The 26,917-nt window shown below is 42.6% G+C and overlaps 1 protein-coding gene across 1 annotated transcript in view; it reads right to left on the reverse strand.

The window, feature by feature from the left end:
* Positions 1-26,917, reverse strand: part of cdkal1 (CDK5 regulatory subunit associated protein 1-like 1) — a 462,830-nt gene that overhangs the window by 104,169 nt on the left and 331,744 nt on the right. The window contains exon 10 of the mRNA XM_077207373.1: positions 25,554-25,699. Within this exon, the coding sequence (XP_077063488.1) occupies positions 25,554-25,699 (146 nt within the window). The remainder of the gene's footprint in view (positions 1-25,553; positions 25,700-26,917) is intronic.

Genomic DNA, 26,917 nt, shown 5'->3' on the forward strand with positions numbered 1-26,917 from the left:
TGTGTGCAGTACATTGAGTATGAATTTATTTAGAGGAAAGACATTTGATATGAACAGATCAGACAGTGTTTCTCTAAAAGCACAGTGTAAATGTGAGGCTACTGTTAGAAAACATATTCAGTTTTATTTTAATGTTTTACTAGACATTGATGCTACATTAAAACGGCCATGAAGATCATCCGCATCACTAAACATGATTCTTATCCGCCTGATTGAAAAGCAATATACTCAGATTACACCACTGCTCTATTTCTCACAACGCCTGACAAAAACTGTCGATTTGCACACCGACTTTGATTGGGGACCGTGTTTGATCAGAATACCTGATCTCCAGCATGACCAGAGGAGCCTCTCACTGTTCGTGGTCCTCATTCACATGACAATACAATACAATACAAAGTTTATTTATAAAGCACAATTTAAAAACAACCGAGGTTGACCAAAGTGCTGTACAAAAGAAGATAAAACAGACACAAGCTGTAGAATAAGTGTAAAACATAAAAGTAAAATCCTGAAACAGTAAGTCAAGGTATATTAAACGCCAAAGAAAATAAATGCGTCTTGAGGGAGGACTTAAAGGTAGATAAAGTTGGGGCAGTTCTGATATGAACCGGGAGAGTATTCCATAGTTTAGGGCCGATGACAGAAAAGGCACGATCACCTCTATTTTTTTAATCTTGTCCTGGGAACTTGCAATAGTCCGGAGTTAGCAGATCTAAGTGACCTTGACTGAACATAGGGGTGTAGCAAGTCTGTTAAATACTGTGGTGTCTCATTACGAATGGATTTAAAAACAAACAATAGAATTTTGAAATCAATTCTATATTTGATCGGCAGCCAATGTAGTGAGATCAATATTGGCGTGACAGAATCATATTTTGACTTACATGACTTACACACCCAGTAAATAACAGCAGATAATTCTCACTCGAATGTGAAACCCGTCACACCTGAGTTGTGAAAGGAATGATAACAGTAAACTGACAATCTGCCATCTGGGACATCAGAGAAATCAGCGGGTTCATCTAAAGACCTGTGAAAGTAGCCACTTAATACTAGGAAGTATGCAAGCGTAAAGTTGAATTTATCCCTCGAGATCCAGTTTCCACGCTGAAGTACCATGTAACTGACACACAGACCACCTGTTGCTGGAGGCCTTCTTGGCTCATTTGACACGTGAGAAAAATCTTTGTTCTGTAAATGGATTTAAGACTCCAGAGCACACACACGTGCCTATTATTAGAGAAGCTGTTGACACACCTGAACACACATGTAAAACAGTGGACATGCTCACACACATTCACACAGCACATTGAAAAGTGAAGCCAGAGATGTTCTAATCCTCCCAGAGGCTGGCAAAATTACCATCTCTTGTCACTCACGCTTAACACGTCGCTGGAGTTCCAAAAGAATCATCGGTGTCTCATTCCACTTCAAATGAGGTACGTGCATCATATTTGGTTCCTCCATGACTTCATGAGCTCCCAAGGGCTCATGAAAAGAAATCCAGGTTCAAGCATCTCTCTCACTCAAACTTCATACTCTAATTTCAATGTTTTTTTGTTTTTTTTTGGGGGGGGGGGGGGGGGGGCGGGGGGTTACCTTATAATAATTGAAAAAAAAGGTTTCCAATGTCACTTAGTTCTTGTGCTGCGACATAGGAGAAACAGAACTTTTTTAACATGCCATGGATAAATTCTTGTCTTACTACAACTGCAGACAACAGGTAACAGCACAAGAAGCCCACATAGCACCTGTAGGCCACTTACTGAGCGTTACTTATTAGATCCAGTCAGATTCCCTGAATTAACCCTATGAGGTCGACTATCACGCGGGCGCGATAGTCTCGCTTTTTTTCTTATCAGTGCAAAAGAAACTCAAAATACTCTGTTGATTTTGATCTTACATATTAAGTGTTGTACATCATTAGATCCTGATAAGTGTCTATTTTTTTTGTGGATACTCACAATAAAAACAAAGTGTTGTGCTTTTCCCCAAATAAAGAAAAACAAACATGATGCACGTTCTGCCTTCTCTGTCAGTTAAGTCCATTCTGAAACGCGCCCGAAAATTAACTGTAATTCCGCAAATTCTTGTCATACATGCACAAGTGTTTTTCCATAATGAAGCTTGAACTCTCTTCTTTTAAATGAATTAATTTATATAAAAAAACAAATATTCTCGGTTTATGTAATCTGTATGAAAAGAGAGAGATGTCAGTCTTTTTCTTTCCAGCTCATTATACCTGATTACGTGTTAATGTGCCAGGCCCACGCAGAGCGTGCGGTATTCAAAAGCAAATGATCTAAGGCAAGCCATTCAAACATGCCATCGCCCACCAGCTGGATTATAAAACACATCGTGTTTAGTAAGTATCTCACTACAGCTGTGTACACAGCGTATCCCTACGCTGTGAGCAAAAATACTATCTAATAACCCTGGAAAATGTACCAGAAGTGCTGGTAGTTTCATTTCGAGGAGCAACGGATCCAGCTGATGTAGTAAGTCATTTATTCTTAAGTGTTTTGTTCTAATCGCGATATTGAATAGTGTCTGACTGTAAACCGCAAAAAGACTGTTTAAATATGAATTGCGTGTCTGTGTGTAGGATAAATGATGAATGAACGGCACAGGCACGCGCGCTTTGTTTACTACAGTTATAGAGCGCGTGTCTGTGCTGTTCATTCACTCTCGCACCTACATTAGTAAAAGTTATGTTTACATGAACACATCCAAACTATAGCCTACCAAGATGAGTAAAAATAGACTGAAATATGTTGAAATAAAATGTCTGTATATGCAACAAACTGCAAATTCACATGTATGCTAATATATCATACACAATGTTACAGACTAAATATGAATGTTTAGACAAGATTTTGTGATTATTTTTGGATGGATTATAAAGTTTTGACTGTAAAAAAAGACTACCGTCACACTAAATAGGTACGCTTTTGTTCACCAATTTCTGCTCATAGTTAAATATACTATAGTATGATGTTTTGTCAAAAATAAAGAAGTAATATTGAATTATCAACTAAGATGTTATTATAGTGTTTGTTCCAATATTCAAACTAATGAATCCTTACCTTTTTTAATACGTATGATAAAATGTATACTTTTTACAAAGAAATACACTTGAAATATTGTTAAAATTGTAATTGTTGTTGTAATTGTAACCTATTTGTAATTGGTTACAATTTCTAATTGTAAAATATGTTTATATAGATAATTTATTTTGTCCTTGCATTCTTTGGGATCCTGTGACACACCTGTGTGAAAGGGCTAATTAATATGCAGCTCATTATGTATGTGGCACATTATCCGGCCTTTGTCTTCTCAGGTGTGAACACGCCTCCACACATATTGCCTTTCCAAACAAAAGGTGTCTTATAAAATTTAAATCAATGTATTGTTTTGTGTAAATGATTAGGCAGGATGATTTTCAGATCATTTTGAAGCAAAAAATCTAGGCAACAACACTCATTAGTCAAAAGTCTTGTAGACACATATTTAGTATGTTTTGTGGCCTTATTTCAGACACTTTAAGTTTTAGTTTTTTCAATAACCATGCATAAACATTATTCTCTAAAAAATCCAAACAGTACATACATGTTGCTCACATATTACGGTAGCCCCGTTTGTGCTATATAGAGTGAATTTACACCTTTGCCATTAACATGTTTATAAATAACTGAAAAAAGCACAAATGTCAGAGCATGTAAGAACACCTCAAGGACACCCAAAACCCCTTAGACCTCAGAGGGTTAATAAACAGCCTGGACACAGAGTCTGGGTGTACTGGTTTGACCAGTAGGCCTGTAATCAAAAAGGCATGCAGGTGTTGTGCTGATACAGTGAGGAAGAACATTCAGGAAACAAAACAAATATTTTGAAAAGATTGGTGCACTTAGTAGGATGTAAACTAGTCCTCCATGAGTACAACTGGATATTGTGTTCAATTTTGGAATGAGGGAAAAACAACTGGCACTGATGACTTTTGGATGGAAATATTGTTACCTCAAGACTAATCACATTTTAGACACGTCCACTCTACAGACATTCATGCAGTGGGATTTTTTTGAAAGAATTGCATTTTTTTTATATTAGGCAACAGAAAAACTAAAACCCAAAGCACATTCATTCAAGCAGTTCTGGCTGGTAACACAAGGTACGTGGTGAGTGCAGGAGGCACCACCAGCCTCTCACCGGTCCAGTTCAGCACAGTTGGCCCAGCAGATGGCCTGTCAAAAGAGGGATTCAAGTGAGACAGGTCGTCCCAACCGCAGATGAGTCATGGGGCGAAGAGAGCTAGAGGAGCTAGGCTGTAATGGCACAGGTGGAGAGTGTCCTACCAGAATCTTTCTGGCGTGCATTCCAGGCAGTATGTGCCATTTTATGCTTATTTAGCATGAGTCTGGTGTGAATGTCAAGAGAAAGAGAACACACAGGACTGATCTCTGATCAGAATACAGGGACGACTTCCAGTAACACCTTGGCTTGCCCAGTCCAGCAGGTGGCGAGCTGGTGGAGCAGGTAAAAGACTATTGGCATGGCTGTTTCACCATCTGGAGGAGTCAGACCCTCAGTGGGCCTCAGAAGACCAAACACAGCCAAACGAACCATCTCAAGAGAGATCCGCTCCCCGCACTGCCTGAAGTAACGATGAAGATGTGATGCACTGGAGTTCTGTGTCAGCAGTCCGTAAACATCACCAAAACAACAGCAGGGAATCTGAATTTTCATTCTTCAGAGCCAGGAGGTTTTTAGGTCAAATAAAGACCTGGTAAGGTCCAGATTCAGAAGCATTGTGGAGAACATGCGGGCCTACACAAACAAACCACTGGAATGCTTCAGATTTTAATTTGAAAAAAAAAAAAACGCAGGCATGCTGACAGGCCGACAGCATGCTTGACTCCCGAGCACCTTCAGGAAATGAGCTCCACACAAATCAGCTCCCTAAAAGCACTCAGAAGATAACAGAGTCCCAATAAACACTGGCTGTTTGCTTTCAAGACACAGGGAACCCACGTGTGAAGAACAATCAAAACTCACTCTCGGTCTCCAGGTGATCTTTACAACCTTTCCAATCATTCAAAATCAATAGTAAGACTGACCCATGGACCCATAAAATCACATAGACAGAGGGAAATTAGGCGTGACATACATTTGCAGGCATGATGGAATAATTGCAAATGAAATAAAAGCAAAGCCTATCTGTAAATTTGAAACTGTTAAATTTTTAAATATATTCAGTATACACTGGCTTTCAATTATCGCACAATGTTTCCCAGGGGTTGGTGCTGTTGAATCTCCTGTGCTCATTGTTTGATAATTCTCTCTGTCACCGAAGCATATTTCTACCCCAAACCTGACGGACAGAGTGCAAGAACACGTTTAAGTAAAAAAACAAAAACCTGAGGATAGTGATTGTAAGACGTATCCGTCTATCTGTCCCTAAAGGGCAGGTCTTCCCACAGGACGCAATTAGCTCTGTTTCTCTTCTGTGTGTCCTGTCTTAAGTCTGGAGACGGCAGACCACCGGCATCCTCTTCCTGCCTGATTTGTATGCAGCGGTGCGGTTGGCAGGGTCGTGTCTGGCCCACCATAACTCAAATTAAATGCAGGAGATGTCCTCCTACGTGATCCTGCATTTCCTGCGGCAGGTGCCAAATGTGGGGACCACAAAAGTGGATACGTGTCCCTGGGGACCTCTGGCACACATGGGCCTTACAGTGTAACATGTAAATGAAATGTCAATTTGGTTTATCATTGAACTTTACAGCAATTAGACCTCAAGTTCAAAGGCCACAGGAACTTTCATACTGCAAAATAAATGCCAATGCTAACTCACAGAGGAGTGTGAGACCTTAATTAAATCATGAAAAGATGAGAGCGAAATCTGGCGATTTGATATACCACTCTCAACATACCACTGACTTACTGGAGTTTCCTATGCACTTCCTATGCACTAAATCAACTGAAAAGGCCTATGGAATCAGGAATGAGGCATTTATAAAATCAAATATCTGCCAGCCGTAAGTTTGTGGTTTAAGTTCATGAGACAAAAACTCTGAAGATGCGTTTACAGGGACAGTCATTCAATCACTAGATGTGGTCCAGTTGGTTGCTAGTACTAGAGGTCTGAACGGGCTTTAAACTGAAGCTCAAACCAGGCCCGTTCCTGAGATCGTTTAACCCGGAATCCCACTGAAGTTCACACATGCATTCCTTCAGGAGAGCCTTTTGCATACTGCTGTTTACTCACCTGCGCTCATAAAGCATGTGTGACACAGGGGATCAAGTTTCATCATTGTTCTGACATACTAAAAAAAAACCTCAATATCAGCCTTTAGACTCCAACTTTTTCTGTCTTGAGCAGATGTTTTCATGTGTACTAGAGCAGGGCAGCAGAAGAACTCTACATGAACCTCAAGGGTTTGTAATGACAGGGTAGCCTGAAGAGCCAGTGCAGAGGCGTCTCATCCGTTCCTGCGCACCACCATGCATTTCCCAGTGCCTGCTTTCCGTTACAAATTAGACTCTCCAAAGAAAACACTCATATACAGATGGAATATCTGATATTTTTTAGCCTTAATAGCATCCCTGGAAATTGAAAATAGGCCTGTCACAAACGTTGTTCCAGTCACAAAGACCACAGTCAGCTCTCCGTTAAACATCAAACCTGCACATTCTTCTGATTTTTGTTGTGCTGTGACACACAATTTGCCATCCAGACGTCCGAGACTCTGGACACTGGATCAACATGTGGGACTTACTGATTCAAAAACACTCGTTTCTTATTTTGATGCATGACTCATTATGATTATGAAAACAGACAGTGCTGGTGAACTTTGTCCCTGAGCTGGATTTCTGAAGCTTAGCTCTGCTTTATTTTAGGCAACAAAAACCTGTATACAACCTCTGTTTTCATACAATACACAAACATCTCATTACAGTGCAGAAAAAATGAGACATGGCACAATTACACATTTACATAAGCAGCGTTTTGCTCAAAAGGGTAAGCCGGTTCCTTCCATGTAATTTCATTCAACAGTTTAGATGTTAAGTTAATCACACACACTGTATTGTCAGAAACTAACTGCTATCCAAACACCACAAATCAGACACGTGGAGACACCAATCCATTGAGTCATAAGAAAGTACACAGAGAACGGAAGAGAGTCCAGCTTTCAACAGTGTGCACAAAAACTTCAAACTCACCAGTGATGCCTTTGGTCTACAAGTGGTAATTATCATTCATCAAACTGCCTGCCAGCAGGAGTCTCTCTTTAAATAATCAAACTAACATATCTTAAGAGAGGTGAGTGAAAATAAGTCTTCCATTCACATTGCATCTAAAATTAGAAGTGCATGTCTTTTGGTCCAACTTTATTATTATTATTCTGCCGTTAAACTGATCTGCAGACCAAACCATAAGGCCTAGAGACTTGACAACTAGCCACATGGTAGGTCTCAATTTGGGGAGACATTGATAAGACATTGACAAGCTACAGCGATCAAAAACTCAGACTGTTTGTCGTAGACTCAAGTGTCTTATACCATTGGAATCCTTTGCTTAAGATGAACATACACTCACCTAAAGGATTATTAGGAACACCTGTTCAATTTCTCATTAATGCAATTATCTAATCAACCAATCACATGGCAGTTGCTTCAATGCATTTAGGGGTGTGGTCCTGTTCAAGACAATCTCCTGAACTCCAAACTGAATGTCAGAATGGGAAAGAAAGGTGATTTAAGCAATTTTGAGCGTGCCATGGTTGTTGGTGCCAGAGGGGTCGGTCTGAGTATTTCACAGTCTGCTCACACACAACCTTGAGGCGGATGGGCTACAACATACCAATACCCATTTTGTGGTCACACAAATAAATCTGTGGCAATTCACCACTTGGTGGTGTTATAGCCACCAAACACCCGTTGTCGTGCAATTAAAAGGACAATACACATTAAAAGTTTTCTGTTTTTAGTTAAAACGGTGATAATGATTTTTTACAAACCGTTGTACACCATTCATGCATCAAAAAACATGGCTGTCATCGGCAAATGAAATTTGTGCACCTATTAGACCAGGTTAACAAAGGATGATCAGAATTAAACTCTGTGGGCTTGTTTGACTCATGGCCCTAGAGGTCTGTGCGAAGTTTGAAAGAAAACGGCCACCGGGTCGCGCTATCGTATTTTACATTCTTATATATCATGCCAAGCATTGTGCAAGGAAGCATTGTGCTTATCCAAGCATTAATGGCAAGGAAAGCCCCTTATACTTGGGAGCGGCCACAAATGAGGTTTTTCTCCCTCATATCCGCCCACGATATGTCACGATTTGGTCTTGTCTTGGTCACGTTTCATGTCTTTGTCATGTTTCATGTCTGTCATGTGATCCACTGTTCAAAGTCATGTGATCCTGCCATGTGTTCCCTTGACTGATGTGTCATGTTGTCATTGGTTCATTGTTCACAGGTGTCCCTTGTCTAGTCATTAGTCTTGTGTATTTAGTCCTTCATGTTTGCCATGTGTCCTTGTATTGTGTATTGTTTCCCTGTAACACTGTAAGCGTCACATTCATGTTTACGTTTCTGTTTCTGCTTTGAGTTTCATGCCACGCCATGCATTTGTTTTATGTTTGATCATATTTTGTAAATAAACTGCACTTGGGTTCTCATCTACACTTGCCTCCAGTGGAAAACATTACACTTTTCTGTGCAAACATACAGTATATTGCGTCATCTATTGCGTCATCTTTAAATAATGACTGACTTTTACGTACTTAAGGTGAAAAAAAATCCATTTCCATTACAGTTTTGCTAAATATTTCTTTTTCGAATTGCCTAAAAAAAAAAACCTCACGCGAGCTTAAAAAAATGTTTGCGATATATGGGAGTTTTTCTCAAAATTTACTTGTTTCTATTGGCCGTATTTTCAATGCGAAATTTTAATTTGCGCAATTTGAAGGGTAATGGAAACAGCTACCGTGGCTGTCCCACACCAACAGGCCAGCTCATCCTGGACTAGCACTTCTGTTATAAACTGATCAATGAAAGTGATCTATTAACTAATGCTTTCAAAGTGAGGATTTATTACTGTCAGTGGACAGTTAATGAGCCATTCTTTGTCTCCTTCCTGTTTTTGTCAGGCCTACATTTGCTGAACTTGCTTGGACACGGCAGGAGCAGTTCATGTGTGAAATGTGAAGATGTCTAGCATACTCTCATATTTAAGCGCAGAATGATCTGACATTTTTCAAAACGTCTGCAGAAGGCTATGTAAAAATCTGCTGATCGACTAAATCAACTTATCTTAATTATTTACATCAGACAGACATTTATCTGAGCTTTTTATGTTTCACAGACAGATAATTTAATCAACTTAAATGTATCCCTTCTGGCTGTCATGAGACATTCTTCTAAGAAATTTCCAGAGTGCAGATTTCTTCTGTATGGATAGGTTTGGTAAAACTTCTAGAAAGATTGCAGGCGAGTGACAGTGCAGTCAGCAGGCATAAACAGCTCACTTAATTACTATGAGGCCACTGTTTATGCAGCTCTAAAACAGATAACACACATCAAGTTATTCCAGTTACAACTGAAGGATTACACAACAAGTTCAACACATGGACAATTAACGTGTGGGAAAGAAAGAGACCAGAACCTTTAAGCAGGATCAAGATGTGTTGTGTGATTTCAGTGCCTCTAGTGTCACCAGAGAGTACTGCAAAAATGAAAACTGTTTCCTGAACACTCCTCCAATCTGCCATTGGTCGCACAAATACAAAGTCCCGTCCTTAAAACCATTGGTTGAGTAAATGTAGCTGTGTGGGTTATGCTCAAACCAAAGGGTTTGGCTTCTTTTTTAATAAAAAGCAATGAGACACTTATTTTGTGAATGCAGTCACTCTTTAAACAACCTCAATTTAATTATTTGTCTGCTGTCTGTGACGTCATGTTCTTGTGAAGTCATCAGTGATCGATGTTAACATGATGTCATATTCCAGGAGCTCCAGAAAGGGAATGCTGACAGACCACATTGTCCAGGTACGACTGACCTCCTCGGCACAAACAGATCAATGTATCACAGTGTAACTCTTTTCAGAGAAACCTATGAATAGATCATGTAAAGCAATCTATCTACATTAAGGCATGAAAACAGTATTTCAACAGAATAAATGACCCGTCCTTCTCATGTTTCATCCCTCAGGGGGAAGCAAAAATAAATCCTACATATGACACACCTAGAACCTGTTCCACAGATTACAGCTCTTGCATAGACGATAAACACGGGTTTGTGCCATAAGAGCCGAAGTGAGACAGAAAACAGAGTTAAATTGGCTTGATGCATGTGCGTGACAGTGAATCGACGAGTCATTTATTATGTGGATGTGTGTTTGCGCTTGAGTCAGAACACTCGACAAAACAATGACTCATATCAAACAGATTAACGAGACGGACAGAGTTGTCAAGAAACTGTAGTCCAGGCGGGATCGGAGCGAAGGAGGCGGGAAGGCGTGTGGCGGGAACCAGCACAGAACAAACAATGAGTTTCAGGACACAAACAGCATGACTCAGGGTGGCAAGTGAGCAGAGCGTGTGCCAGGAGTGGGAAATCCCGCCAGTCAGATGTGAGAGCGCCAAAACTTCCCCTCCTGCCTCAAGGTAACCTGATCCATTGCTCCTCGCTGGTGTCCTGTGTACATGTGAAACATTAACCTATCCTTAGTCCCTTAGTCTCATTAACTACACATATACACTAAATGTGTTACGTGATCAAGCAGAGAATCAGGCCATAAACATCAACAGGTAATGCTGCGTTTAACTCAAGGACAGGAATGCTAGGGAGATCCCACAGTACTTAGAAACATAATGACTAACTACAAATACATTATCGCCCATGAGGCTGTTTGTCTAGAGAATGCAACAGACTACAGAGAAGGAGTCTGTAAACATCAGTCGTGACTCTCTCCATCACTGCATTTGCACGCTCACACATGCTTCAACACGTCTCAACGCAATTAAAGCATGAGACAAGCGTGGTTAAGTGAACGGCCAGGTTCAGCTACTGATCTGAAAGAGCAGCGTATTGTGAACACTGGACTCACACATGAGCTGATGATCTGAATCATGAATCACCAGGAGCATCTGAATCAGAGAACAACTGATGCTTCACCTAGGATGACGACAACTGCTGTTGCAATAACACAACACTGAATGATCTGTCTATAAAACTTTACATTCAAGTATTTAGATCTTTTCACATTTATATTGTCAGTGTAAGAAAAGCAGAAATAAATAATCCACATTCTAACCCTAACCCTCAGGATTCATTATTATTTGTGACCTAAAGAGTCAAGACAAAGACTGTTCAGATCCAGGGAGAAATTAAGACTTCTAAGAATAAATTAAAATTAATGAACAAGGGTGTATGAATAAATAAATGTTTATCTTCACCCACCCCTACACTAAACATGCTGTAAAATGTTTTTTTTTGGTTTTTTTGCTATATCGTGTACATTGCAGTATGTAAATAGATACACATAAGTATATAAGTGTCACTATTGAACTTTATAGTGATAAAACACATGAATGAGACAATAAAATAAAAACTCATGAATAGACAAAGAAAGGGACGTGCCTGATGTTAGAAAGTGTTAAGTGACATTATTCGTGAAAAAGAACCCTGTTGGAACATGCACAGAAAGCCACGTCTTATGGCATGCGATCACAAATTCAGTTCTCTTTCACGTCTTATTGCACTTGAATGGTCGAACACACATACAATTGTATCAAAATGCCCATTGTGTGGAGTATCCATGTAAACAGTTGATGTCTGAAGTGAAAGTAAACAGTTGGTGCAAAACGGATGTGCATCGGTATAATGGATCCGTGCAATCGGTCTTAAAGTTACACCAGTCCAATATATCTGCTGCTCTCTGTGTCGTTAATGTTAATAAAACAATCACTTAGTGCTCTGACTGAATAACTTTTGCAGCATTAATAAGAATACATTTAAAAGAAGACTATGCAGCATTTTATTATTGTATTTGATTATTAATTTTCTGTACCATTTCTAATTGCATGTTAAATAAACATATTATACCTGAAAAAATGTATTTGTTATATTGTTTGTAATTTGCTTCTTTGTTATTTTTAATTAAAAAAATAATAATTAAATAAAAAACGCTTTGCTTCAGAAGGCCTTTATTAACCCCTGCCCATTTCATTTTAAAGTTAACTAATACTTTAAACACTAACAGATCTCAACATTTTCACTTATTAAAATCCAGTACAAAAGTTCTGAGAACTTACTTTCATTTTACAGTTATATCCTTATCTAAGTGTTACAAATTCACGCAAGTATTTCCATTTTGCATGAAGGCTCATCCTGTGATCGATGTTAACATGACGTCATATTCCAGGGGCTCCTGAAAGAGAATGCTGACAGACAACATTGTCCAGGTATGACTGACCTCCTCGGCACAAACAGATCAATGTATCAAAGTGTTTACACACTTTTCTGTGTTAAACTTCAGACCTTACTGAATAAGAGCCGACACGCGCATGCGCGACAAACAGACATTATGAGGAAGACAATTCATATTCAGTGCAAAAATATAAATTTAGCTGAAATATCTGTTGTTGGACATTGAATTTAGATTTTAAAAGTCAATATGTAATTCAAGTACTTTATGAGAGTGGCAACTGTAAAGGAATAAGAGTGTGTAATTGAATATAAATGTAAGACATTTCTTAGATTTACAGGATAAAGAAATGACAGCAACAGGTGTCCAGAGTGAATGTGTGTTTTCCTGCAGAACATTCCTCTTATCTCTTAACACTGAGTTTGTGTTTTTATTTTATTATCTTAATTATCATCTTCATTTTTAATGTAGGCGATTTAAACTGTCCTTTTCCTTTATAGCTCTTTTGCACAGAGTATAGATATAGATATATTCACTATAAATGTTTTCATAACATTCAGTTGGCACGTTTGTTTGAAGCATTGGGCAAGTGTTTTGTCAACAAAAAAAAAAGAAAAAAAAAATCTGAATTTTTATCAGATTAATCAACTTATTGAAGAACTAATCGACCAACTAATCGATTATCAAAATGAAAGATTATCAAAGTGCTAGCCAGACAGGATTTAAACTTTGTCGACTGCAGACTTAAGTTTGGTTTGAAGATGAAAAGTTATCAAGCATAATGTTTTCTCAACGTTCCTGATTTCTAGGGCTGTAGTACTCGAGTCCGGTCATGGTCCGGACTCGAGAACGTTTTTCTATGGTCTCGGACTTGTCTCGGACACACTGGTATTCGGACTCGGACTTGTCTCGGTCTCGGCCACTGGTCTTGCCAAATATGGCTTTTGATCTCAAACGAGTCCAGGTGTCTTCATTATGTTCCCAGTAAGCACACATAAAAGCCGTTTATTTGCTCTGGTGTGAGCCGCGATTGCGTCAGAACCAGCCAGCTGTCGAGATAATTCAGCACGCACACTCCCTGGAGTCTCAGGGGAGAAAACGCCGCGCCAATGCACTTCGTAAATGTACGGGGTGGTAGGGACAGACCGAACATCAGAACTGTGTATTGATAAGCCTGCCCCGCGTTTGGGCGAATGGCCTGTGATGGGGGGCTATCTGGATGTGAAACTGTGCGTCTTTCAGATCCACAGTGAAACATTGCTATTATGAGGTATCACCTTATGTCATCATTCTGTTTTCTTTAGATTAGAAGATTATATGATATCAAGGGGAATGTCTATACTTAAAAATCATGGGTGTTGTGACACTGTTTTTGCTTTTATATCACCAAATAACCCAAAATAATTGTCTTGATAATGTCATGCATAAGAATTTTATTTTCCTGTCCTGGAATCGGTCTTGACTCGGACTCGAACCTTTTTGGACTCGGCCTTGTCTTGGACTCGAACCTCTTTGGACTTGGTCTTGACTTGGACTCGAGTAGTCCTGGTCTTGGACTTATCTTGGACTCGACAAAGGTGGTCTTGACTACAGCCCTACTGATTTTTAACACACACTCACAGCGATCGGTGTGGTCTTGAGGCTGTCAGAGCAGAAACGAAAGCTGCTGCTTTCCGTTTGTTTTCCCTTTCCTGTCTCCTTTCCTGTTCATATGTAAATTGTGCAAGCTTATTTCGTCAATTAGATCGAAAGATCTGAAAAACCCATACATTTAGCCGCCCATAGACCCTCCCCTCGAACAATTCAGGTGGCTCTATATAATTCAAGTGGTTGAAAGTGGACAACATTTTTTAAATTTACAGATATTGTTTGTAACTTTACATAGTTTTAAATACAATTTCAAAGGACTGTAAAAAAAAAAAATCTGTAAAATATTTTTTAAAAATATTTTTTTTTGGGTAGTTATTAGGATCAAATGCTGCTTGAGGTCTGGAATCATGGCCGCTGGCGGTGGGGTTCACAAATACAAAGAGAAGCAATCGCCTTGCTCAGAAACAGCTTTAATGACTTCTCCACTATATTACCGGAGAAGCAGACTCATCTTGAGCTTGTTCCACGCCGGGTGAGTCCACTTATTGCACATTATCGCTGCATTCATCAAACGCTAGTGTCATTAGCCCTGTTCTGCAGACTGGAGTTTGAATCACTTTAATTTAGCATGAGAGAAGGTGATTGTAATAGCTTGGGCTTTTAGGAGTCCTACTCACCGAGGTTTAACCACCTCTCAGACTGACTGACATGATGCTGGAGCTGATAGACTTCAGAATGAGAAAATTGTATTATAATGACTCTTTTAAAAGTTCAGAGGAAGCAATAAATGGGGTATGTTGGCAACCTGGGTCCGAAACGAGAAGTTTGGAAGAGTCTTAATCAGGAACCAGTGCAATCAAAATGATTCTTTAGCAGGCTGAACATTTGAACAAATCATAGGGACATTTCATTTTCTCATCCTTCCTTTTCTCATCCCGTAACCAAACTCCTTCTGTGTCATGTGGGAATGTTTGCCTCTACGCTACCAAATCCACCACAGCTGTCATGCAAGACCTCAGGGATCCCCCCAGTCTCTGACATCAAGGGCCTTGGTTTTTCAGCATTACTTATTTAAAGTCAAGTCACCATAATTTATATAGCGCTTTAAACTATATAGATTGTTTCAAAGCAGCTTAACAGTGATAATAGGAAATTAAAGTAACAGAGATTGTTTTAGCTTTACATCAGCTCTAGAATAAAGTTATTGTCTAGCTAAAGTTAGTTTTGGTTACACTTTATTTCGATAGTCACTTTAGACATTCTACTAACTATAAGTAACTTTTCAACTACATGTCAACTAACTGTCATTAGAGTATTAGTAGGCTGTAGTAGACTGTAAGTAGACTGATAGGTTATGGTTAGGTGTTAGGGTTCGGAGAACAAGTTGACTTGTAGTTGCTTATAACTTATTAAGTTACTTATAGTCAGTAGAATATTTTTTGGGGGACCAACAAAAAGTGTTAGCAGATATTAAGTAGACAGTCTACTAATACTCTAATGACAGTTAGTTGACATGTAGTTGCAAAGTTACTTATAGTTAGTAGAATGTCTAAAGTGGACTATCGAAATGAAGTGTTACCTTAGTTTTGATTGATTCACTTCCATCGCAACGATCATTAGTTATGAACTTAGGGGCCGCTAACACAACACCGTCCTAAGAGAAAACCCTTAAGTTCTCTGTGCAAACTTTACAAACGCGAACCTGTGAGAATGCTGATGGTGTGCACATTCGTATTACGTGTTTAGTCTATAGGTATGCACATTTGAATATATATGTGCGCAGGCGTGTAGTCCTTTACAAACCAACCCTCAAACAAACTACTTGTCTGGCCTTAAAATGTATAATACAGAATTTGTATCGCTTCCACATAGCCACGTAAAGTTACACATTACATGTAGAGTCATCTGAAACAACTCTGAGCCACTTGATAAGGAAACAGGAGTTTGACCAATGCGGCACAGCTGCTGGTAAAGTGAGCTCTGTGTGTCTGAGGTATAAGGGTTAGTCGGCGTCTGTGTAAAAGATAAGACCCATCGATGGGCCTCTTCTGGGGCTGCCTACAGATGACAGGCCCTGACCACTCTAGGCTCTTAAAAATGAGTGATGGGCATGAATGTGTCCTCTATGAGGGAAACTAATGCAACTTTGACCCGAATGCCACGAACCTTTCAACGCACCATGTATGGCAAAATTTTAAAATTGAGCAAGAAAGACCCTTCATCCTTCTGATGACATCATAGTAACAAGCAGAAAAATGTGCACCTCTGTAAGGACAGAGGATATCCATAGTCATGTGTGTGTGTGTGTGTGTGTGTGTTTGTGTGTGTGTTTATACTTGATTAGCTGTACTTGTGAGGGCCAAATGACCTCATTAATATAGTTAAATATATGCCAACAAGCTTGTGATGGCATTTTGTGTGTTGGGTTGCAAAGTGAATCAGATTGGAAAGTTCGTTCAATATCTGCATTTACATGAACCCTATTAATCATCCGATTGTAATCGGACTACTAGCACAGTTGGATTAAAAAAAGTCACATGTAACCACGTCAATTGGAATGAATTTGTCAAATCGGATTAAAAATTTCATTCGGATTGTAAGGGGTGGTTTAAAACTTTTCTAAACTGATGGAGAGGACATGTATACTTGATCGCATTGAAAACCGAAACTGTAAAGTTCTGTGCATGTGAATTACGTAGAAATGACGTAATGAGGAACAAGCTGTTGTTGTTGTTGAATGAAATGTCATAAATGGCTGTCGTGTTATTCTAAAATTCTCCTCCTACTCATTGTTAGTGAAGTGGAGCAGGACAACGTCCCACCAGTCCTTGTTTTAGATTCTCATCCACAGACACTTTGTTTTGGGAGTGGGAAGGGCCATTCTTACTGCTTGGTAAATATAAGCAGCACGGCACAACGGTTCATGTGCCCGTCGTCTCCTTACTAGGACCCGAAATACATAAATATTAATTCTGTTTTTTAAAACAAAGAAAATAAGCAATTTAGGACAATAATATGCATTAACAGTGGGAAACTCTGTATATTCGTGCAGTTCGCAAATAATAATAATAATAAATAATAAATAATAATTTCCAATTTGAAGCTTGTGACATAGCGCACATCAACCCGATTACTTTATTTAGCGTTTATGTAAACACTACGTTCTGATTCATCAGTCGGAAGGAATTTATTCAGATTGAAACAAAATGTGTCCATGTAGCTAATGTAAACAGAACTTTCAGAATCTGAAATCGTATTGGTTTTGTTTGGATCAATGAAAATCACTGCATGTAAAAAACCTGCTCAAGTCTGAGTCCAGGGTGTAAAAGTCACACAAGGTTGTTCAGGTCGTTTCAGTCAGGGCGTATTTTTATATAGCACTGCTCTGGTGACTCCTGGACGGGCTCAGGCATGAAACCATTTAACTTTTGAGTGTGTGGCAGTAGAGCTTGAGCTATGCACTGAGACCTTTGACCACTGGGATTGTGTTCAACAACAACATCCAACAGTGAAACAAACTAACTAACAGATGTTTTGTCTGCTTGTGTCGCCTGCTCTGTTGTGACTCTTGTCGCCAAGTACTTGTAATCAGGTGTAAATGTGGCTGTTGATTCAAGAAAGAAATCGGTCAGATCAGCATCTTTTGACTTTTTACAGAAGGATCAGCCTTTATGAAGGCAAATGATTACAATATAACTACAGCAGCTATCAGCAGTGTTTGTGTGTTGAACATGCAGGGTCCGAAATTAACTTTTTGGCTCACCTGCCACGGGGACTGGTAGAAGAAAAAATCCACCAGCCAAGCATTTTTTACCGGCCAAAATAATAAACAGCCTTTTTGTGTCACATATACATTCATTTCAGTACATTTAATTGAGATAAGTATTATGTTGAATGAATAAGAGTACATAGAAGTCAAATCAGAGCAACAAATAATAAGACATGGAAGATGTGAGCATGGAACTAGTGCTCATAACAGTACATTTGAAGGTTTTGTAAAACTATCAGATACTTTACCGAAAGTAAACATTTTTACAGAGTAATACTATCAGTTAAACAGATTAAACGTTAATATATATATATATATACACACATTTAGCTTTTTTGTTTGTTTGCTGCATGGTTAAAAAAAAAACAGTATATAGCCTATATTTGTTAAATCATGGGGTGCGTCGACACGCGCAACCACACGCACCTAAAGACATATTCCGCTGAGCAAGCACAATGAAGCAAGCAAAAAGAAGTAGCTACTGTGTGAGACCATTTCGACAGAAAGGGCGATGAAGTTACTTGCAAAATATGCTATGCGGTATTAAAATAGCAGTAGGCCTAGTGCAAGTACAATGCAATATCACTTGCAAAGTAAACATCCACAAGCAAATGAAAGGCGCTTTCCGAAGTTGGCCACTCTAGCGAGATGTTATCTCTGTATTCCCGAGACATCTGAGCCATCGGAGACCCAGACTCACCCCACATCATGTAGACATGTTACTTTTTTAAGTAAAAACTAGACAAGCTGTGGATTGAGGTAGGCCTGCTATTTTTATTTGACGAAAAAACGTAGTCTGGTGAAAAAAAAAACATTTTTTTCAAAGCTTCAAACTGATTCAGTGTTTTCTTTTTGTCATCTTAATTTGTTAATTATTTAAGTTAAAAAAATATATATTTAGTGTTGGTCTATTTTTGGTGTGAAGAAGGTTCACACACGCTTCTTGAGGTACACACACACACAAGGTCTCTCCCTCTCTGCAGTGTGCGCGCTACACGGTTTGGAGCACAGTATGAGCGCGCTCTTTCTCGCTCGCTCTAGATTCCTGGAGATTTGAACTAATTTACGGGCATCAGGGAGCCACTATCAATATGCGGGAGACTCCCGGAACTTCCGCGAGACTTTGGATGTCTGGAACATTCACCCGCCAGTGTGGCGGATAGCCTTTTTTAGATTTACTCGCCAAACGGAAAATCTACCCGCATTTGGCCCTTGGCGGCTGTTAATTTCGGACCCTGTGAACATGAGATGTTGTACTCCTTCAGCAGATTCCCTGCCGTCCTCTTTTACGATTTTCAGTGTTGAGATAAATTGAGAAAAAAATAAAAACACCATATGAGTGAGAATAGTGAAAGCAAATGAAAGTTAACGTGACTTTCTGCCTTAAGTTTTTCTATGGATGTCATGAAATGACTTTAAACGATACTCGGTTACTAACGTAACCTCGGTTCTCTCTAGAGAGGGAACGAGTATTACGTAAGTTTAGCTTACGCTACGGGAAAGATTCATCTTCTCGAGATACTGAAGCCAAAAAATTATCCTTAATTTTGTATTCCTTGTCAACGCAGTGCAGCAGCTAGCAGACCTAGAGCAGGCCATCTAGCGTGCTCATTGGCTGCCCTGCGGGCAACTGCTGCAGCCTACCAGTGAGCCCGGCGTGACGTCACGCCCAATGAAGGGCGCCCGCGCCTTCATAGCGTCACAGCCCGCCAGAATGGGCGTGGCTTAGCGTATAACACTAGGGGCTGTAGGCTGACTTCCCTGGTTTTCGTCGACTGAAGCGAAGTCGCTCGTGGCGCGAGCACGGCCGGTTACGCAATACTCGTTCCCTCTCTAGAGAGAACCGAGGTTACGTTAGTAACCGAGTATCGTTCTCTTACGAGAGGTTCTCTCGTATTGCGTAAGTTTAGCTTACGCTACGGGAACACTTTGTCAACGCCGTGCGCGCCAAGCATCCACATGAGACCCCGAGCTTTCAGGGGAACCCCATAAGTGGAAAAAATAAGGTGGCCAGCCACGCGGGCCATCACTTGTACATAAGCACACATAGGGAATACAGAGCAGCGCGCCGGTCTGTATAGGCACATGGCACATACCCTACTTAGTGCAGCTCAACCAGGAGAGCTGAGTCATGTGAGAGTGATCTGAGCAGGAGATCTGGGCAGAATACACCTCTCCTTCAGACTGACAACAGTTTAGCCTGCAAGGCAGGAACTTCTAGGTTATAAAACCTGACAAAGGTAGACGGGGAGCTCCAGCCCGCCGCTACACATGTGTCATGGATAGAAATTCCACTGGACCATGCCCACGAAGAGGCCACGCCTCTCGTGGAATGAGCCCTGATGCCCAGAGGGCATTGCAGACCTTTTGACGCGTAAGCGGCCGCTATAGCGTCTACTATCCATCTGGACAGGCTCTGTTTCGAGAAGGCGAGACCCTTGGTGCGCCCACCAAACGAAACAAAAAGCTGTTCCGAACGCCTGAAGGAGGCAGAGCGCGTAATGTAAAACCTCAGCGCTCTGACAGGGCAGAGGAGATTCACATCACCTTCGCTGTCAGATGCTGGGAGAGCTGACAACGAAATAACTTGCGCTCTGAATGGAGTGCCCATCACTTTAGGGACATAGCCATGTCTAGGTCTTAGGATGACTTTAGAGTCATTCGGTCCGAACTCAAGACCAGACGCGCTGACAGACGGCACATGCAGGTCCCCTACACGTTTTACTGACGACAGTGCAGTCAGAAAGACGGTTTTCAGTGATAGATATTTCAACCCCACGGTGTCTAGTGGTTCAAATGGAAAAGCTTTCAGGGCCTCGCGGACCAATGAAAGATCCACATGGGAACCGACGGGGGGGGCGCGGCGGATTCATCCTTCTAGCTCCTCTAAGGAAGCGGATGGCCAACTCGTGTCTTCCCAATGACTGGCCGTGCGTCGATTCTGCGAACACTGCCACGGCCGCCACGTATACATTGAGCGTGGATGGGGACCTTCCCTTATCCAACAGCTCTAGTAGGAAGGTGAGCAGATGCGCCACCCCGCATGTCCGCGGGTCCAGACCTCTGTCGGTGCACCATCCAGAGAAAACCGACCATTTAGACGCGTAGAGCCTTCTCGTGGAAGGGGCTCTAGACTGCGTGATCGTGTTCATCACTCCTTCTGGCAGGGCAACGAGTACCCGTTGATCAACCATACATGCAGAGACCAGCGCTCTGGATTGGGATGCCAGATCGTGCCGCGAGCCTGAGAGAGGAGATCTGCCCTCACCGGATTCGGCCACGGAGCTGTATGTGACAGCCCTGCTAGTTCCGGGAACCAAATCTGATTCTCCCAACGCGGGGCTATGAGGAGCACCGAGTGGCGCGTTTCCCTGATTCTCTTGATCACCTGTGGCAACAGAGAGACCGGAGGGAAAGCATATAGCGGGAGGCTGGGCCAAACCTGGGCCAGCGCGTCCTCGTCCTTCGAACAGACCGTCGGGCATTGAGCGTTGTCTTTTGACGCAAATAGGTCGACTTCCGCTCTGCCGAATAGGCGCCACAGTTTCTGGACCGTTTGGGGTGCAGGGACCATTCCCCTGGGGAACATTGTCCCTGGACAGTTTGTCTGGGCCGTCGTTCAAATGGCCAGGCACATGCGCCGCCCTCAGCGAGCGCAGGTGCATCTGAGACCAAATAAGGAGGCGTTCCGTCAGATTGCAGAGATTTCTGGATCTGACAACGCCCTGACGGTTTACATAGGATACCACAGACATGTTGTCCGAGCGGACAAGAACATGCTGGTCCTGTATGAACGGGAGGAAGCACTTCAGCGCGTTCTCGACCGCTATCATTTCCAGACAGTTTATGTGAAAACCCTTCTCCTGGTCTGACCACTGGCCAAAGGCCGGTCTGCCCTCGAACAGTGCGCCCCAACCCAAGTTGGACGCGTCTGTCGAGATGACTTTACGATAAGAGATGGTTCCCATCATTACTCCCTGCTGGTACCAGTCGGCCACTAACCAGGGCTGCAGAGCTGCTATGCAGGCCTGAGTCACTCTGATTTTCTGGCCGCCAGACACCCGGCGGGACAAGCAAGCATTCAACCAGCGTTGGAGCGGGCGCACGCGCAGTAGGCCCAGCTGGAGCACCGCTGCAGCTGATGCCATACAGCCCAACATCCTTTGAAATGTTTTCAAAGGGAGAAAGCTGCCCTTCTGGAAAGATGCGGCTAGGTGGCGAACACGGCACGCGCGCTGTGTCGATAAACGAGCCGTCATGGTCAACGAGTCCAGTGCTATTCCTAAAAAGGAAATTGACTGGCTGGGCAGTAATGAGCTCTTGGTCCAGTTGACCGTGAGCCCCAAGCTTTCCAGATGACTGAGAAGCACTGTTCTGTGAGATAGCAGTTCTGTCTCTGACTTTGCCAATATCAGCCAATCGTCCAGATAGTTCATTATTCGCAGCCCCTGACTTCTCAGGGGGGCGAGCGCCGCGTCCATGCACTTTGTAAATGTACAGAGTGCCAGGGACAGGCCGAACGGCAGGACGGTGTAATGATATACCTGACCGTCGAAGGCGAATCTCAAAAATTGCCTGTGACGGGGTACTATCTGAATTTGAAAATAGGCATCCTTCAGATCTAGAGAAATAAACCAGTCCCTCGGGCGAACGTGCGCGAGGATTTTCATGGTCGCAAGCATTTTGAACGGTCTTTTCGCAAGCACTTAGTTCAAATGTCTCAGATCTAGGATAGGTCTGAAGGCTCCGTCCTTCTTGGGTACGAGAAAATATCGGCTGTAAAAGCCTGACTCGCTCAGAGAAGGCGGTACCTTTTCTATAGCCCCTTTGCACAGCAGCTTTGCTATTTCTGCATGAAGTAGGTGTGCTACTTCCGCATTCACTATCGTCGCAGTCCGGGCTTGAAAGCGCGGGGGACGGCGAATGAATTGAAGTGTATAGCCCTGCTTTATTGTGCTCAACACCCATTCTGAAATCCCTGGGATAGTTTCCCACGCAGCTATGTGAGCCGCTAGGGGGCGAATGGCCTCCGGGTTCAGACCGCCGCCATTTGCGGGCTTGTGAAACTGAACCGGAGCCGAAAGCGTGGTGCGCGCGCTCTCGGGTCTGGGCAATGGCTGCTCGGTGAAAAGCCGAAACCGGCTGATTTATGTGAGATGTCCCAATCATAAGGGATGGGGAACAGTCTTTTGTCATTTTTTTGACGAGCGAGCAGCGCTCCGGGTGGGAAAGCTTCCTGTAAGCGTGAGCGCGTGTGCGCGGGCACGAGACTTACAAGTGTATTTGACGCCCCGATCATAATGGATGGGGAGCGTTTTATTAATGCCCTGCGTATTGTGATAACACTTAAACGCGCGGGCGGAGCCCGGGGGGAGGTTAGTGTTAGCAAGCGTGAACGCAATCAGGCGGGCAGGAGACTTACATTCATAACTTGCTTTCTTTTGTGAAACTGACCCGGAGCCGAAAGCGCGGCACGCGCACTCTCGGTTCTGGGCAATGGCTGCTCGCTGAAAGCCGAGACCGGCTGATTTATGTGAGATGTCCCAATCATAAGGGATGGGGAACATTCTTTTTTTCCACTCTTTGACGCGCGAGCAGCGCTCCGGGCGGAAAAGCTTCCTGTAAGCGTGAGCGCGGGCACTAGACTTACAAGTGTATTTGATGCCCCGATCATAATGGATGGGGAGCGTTTTATTAATGCCTTGCGTTTTGTAATAACACTTAAACGCGCGGGCGGAGCCCGGGGGGAGGTTTGTGTTAGCAAGCGTGAACGCACTCTGGCGGGCACGAGACTTACATTCATAACCTGCTTTCTTGATCGTGTAACAGAGCGGGCAGATAGTGGACACAGACTTGTAGACACATTTCTTACATTCAACACTCGAGCGGCTTCTCTGCGCTTCATGAGAGTGTGCTCTGCGAGGTTCAGAGTGCTTATGTGTAGTGCTGAACACTGGGGCGTGGGCACTTTCATTACACTTACAACACCGACGGCATGAGCCGGACCAGACATTAAATACTCTTTTTGAGATTTTTCTGGGTCGCCGTGAAAACGGCGTTTGTGTGCAGGCGAGAGGGTCAACAAACCAGCTCGTTGGCTGCTAATTGAACCACTGCAGTAGCCTGTTTGAAGGGGACTGACAGGGAATAAACTTAAACACGCACGTCTTTTCGGAGGTGATGTGTCTGTTAGTAAGCGTGAGCGCTCGTGAGCGGGCACGTAACTTACATTCTTAATCTGACATTATACTCACTTGAGATTTCTCTGGGTCGCCGCGAGAACGGTGGATGTTTGCAGTCGAGCGGGTTGCATTACCGGCTCGTTGGCTTCCAAATACACCATTGCAGTAGCCTTATCTAAGGGGACTGACATGGCGAGACATTTCGACGGCGGCGCGCAAGCCCGTCCGGGTCATGCAGAGAGCTCGAGAGGGCTCTGCATGACGCGCGAATGGGGACGCGAGGGCGGGGTAGCTCTCTTGTAACGTAAAGAGAGCTAGCCGCGTGCTCGGTGGTCGAGCAGAACTGGAACAGTGTTTGTACGAGGGCGCGCGCACGAGTAGTGGGCACGGGACCTACATGTAACACAGATGATGCCCGTCCGGGTCATGCAGAGAGCTCGAACGGGGACACGAGGGCGGGGCAGCTCTCTTGTAACGTAAAGAGAGCTAGCCGCGTGCTCGTACGTGTCCCTCGGCCTCATTCTCAGATGCGACGGCAGTGAGGCTCGTGAGCGGCAGCTGCGTCGGTGAGGAGAGGCGTGGGGTGTTGAAGGCTTCGGTCGAGCCCGCAGGGTCGACAGCGGAAGCGCTTCACAGCTGGAATTGCGAGGCGTCTTAAAAAAGACACTCGCTGCTCTTTTAGAATAGGTTTTAGAATAGGTTTTAGCAAGGTAAAGGATACGTCGCCGGATAGCGTAGCTCGCACGGATGGCTGAAGGTGGCGAAGACGGCCGGCTTCCTCAGCGCTCTCCTAAGCTGGCTGTCCGCTGTTCGACGGCGGCGGTGGCTTCTCTCAGATCCAGCGATGCGAAGAGCTCGCTGAAGAGACGAAAATCAGAGGAAGTCTGATGGAAGTCAGCCTACAGCCCCTAGTGTTATACGCTAAGCCACGCCCATTCCGGCAGGCTGTGATGCTATGAAGGCGCGGGCGCCCTTCATTGGGCGTGACGTCACGCCGGGCTCACTGGTAGGCTGCAGCAGTTGCCCGCAGGACAGCCAATGAGCACGCTAGATGGCCTGCTCTAGGTCTGATAGCTGCTGCACTGCGTTGACAAGGAATACAAAATTAAGGATAATTTTTTGGCTTCAGTATCTCGAGAAGATGAATCTTTCCCGTAGCGTAAGCTAAACTTACGCAATACGAGAGAACCTCTCGTAAGAGAACTACACACATCGATATCTGACAGGCCTCGATCGTTTCCTCCATACGCACCCATGTTTCAGTGTTGCACTCATTGATTTGCTCTCCAACAAATGCACTCGAACACAATAATCATAAACAGTAATGAAGAGCTTATCAAACTCATAAAAACTGACATTTGCGAAATGTCAAGATTTAATCCATACTATTGAGTGTAGTGCTCACCATTACCCAGCATTCAACACATGGATGACAAACGTCAGTCTGAGTAAAAGCGCATGAAAATAAAAAGCATTTCTCTGTCTGGTTATCAATGCACACATGATCGGAAGCACCAGTCAAGTGTCCATCATGAAGAAACACAGTGATCATTAGTAGGTAACTGTAGGTACTCACTTCTCCTTAAGGAAGTCCATGACCTCTCTGAAGTCGGCACAGCAGTACTCTCTCTTCATGTCCATCAGGACGCTGTCAGATGCTGATTGGACAGGCACATGGAGGAAGGCGTAGACTCGCGGGTGGTTAAGGATTTTGGCCATTTCCTGTTGGACGGAAAAAGAAAGGTGAGCTACAACACAAACATAATGTGATGGAAAAAAGAAAAATATAGGTTTAATTTCCACCAGTGTTTATAGAACCCCTGTAACATGACAACATCATCAGCAAAGCTAAACTACCTTTGAAACAACATACACAACAAATGTGGCACTAATTTGTTTGTGTTCAGATGAGATGTCTGTAGTGTGTCTTTCACATCAGAGGTTTAGAGTAACACAATCTAACCGCGTCCCTACAGCTGCTCAGGGTTAACAGAGCTGCAAAAGAAGCTGATTAAGTGTGCACTTACTTGGATGGGTTAAATGCAGAGGTCAAATTCCAAGTATGGGTTACTATACTTGGCCATCACGTGTCACTTTCACTTTCACTTTCACTTTCATTAACATGTTTGCAGTGATAAACATGAGATCATCTGTGAGTGTTCATAGAAACGTCCACAATGCTGAAGCCCCATCAAACAGAATTAAGACAAAAAAAGAAGAAGAAAAAAAAAACATCTATGCAAAGTCCTTGTATTTTTGTCCCTGTGATCAGAGAACATCAAGTCTTCCTTTCATAAACCATTCCGGGAACATTACCCTTAAGTGAGGAATGTGGCACACAGAAAGACACTTTAAAGACAGATTTAGATGGACAGTCAGAGCAGATCCAGTCTGTCAGAAAAGGTCAGAGAAGCAGTGATATACTGGTTACAGTGACGTCTCTCTGTTATCCTAGAGAACAGAGAGATCAGGGTAAGACAGCTTCTAAGATGATCAGCGGCTGGGAAGTAAAGCTAAACTCTCCAAACACTGAGTCAAGAGAGCTGTTCTATTGATCTTTCTATTCATTAAAATAATCCTGAACAATAAAATGTATCATGGTTTCCACAAAAACATGAAGCAGCACAACTGTTTTCAACATTGATCAGGGTTCCCACACCTTGATTCATTTCAAATTCAAGGCCCTTTCAAGGACTTTTCAGGTCCAATACCCTCAAATTCAAGGACTTAATGTGGGGACACATTTCAAGTGAGAGCAAGGTTACATCGTTTCAGCCTATTTTTGCAAAGTTTCACGGTGTGTCTGTGAAATGTTGAGGTACCATCGTAGTAGTTTCGTGCCCACGTGAACGTCATGGCAACTTGAAACACTTGATGTAATTTGTTAATGCGCATAACTAACGTAAATCGAGCAAGCTAGTATGCATTGGCCACAAAGTG

The sequence above is a fragment of the Siphateles boraxobius genome, unplaced genomic scaffold (assembly GCF_051911475.1).
Source record: "Siphateles boraxobius isolate OS27281-9 unplaced genomic scaffold, OSU_SipBor_1 12, whole genome shotgun sequence".
Classification (NCBI taxonomy): Eukaryota; Metazoa; Chordata; class Actinopteri; order Cypriniformes; family Leuciscidae; genus Siphateles; species Siphateles boraxobius.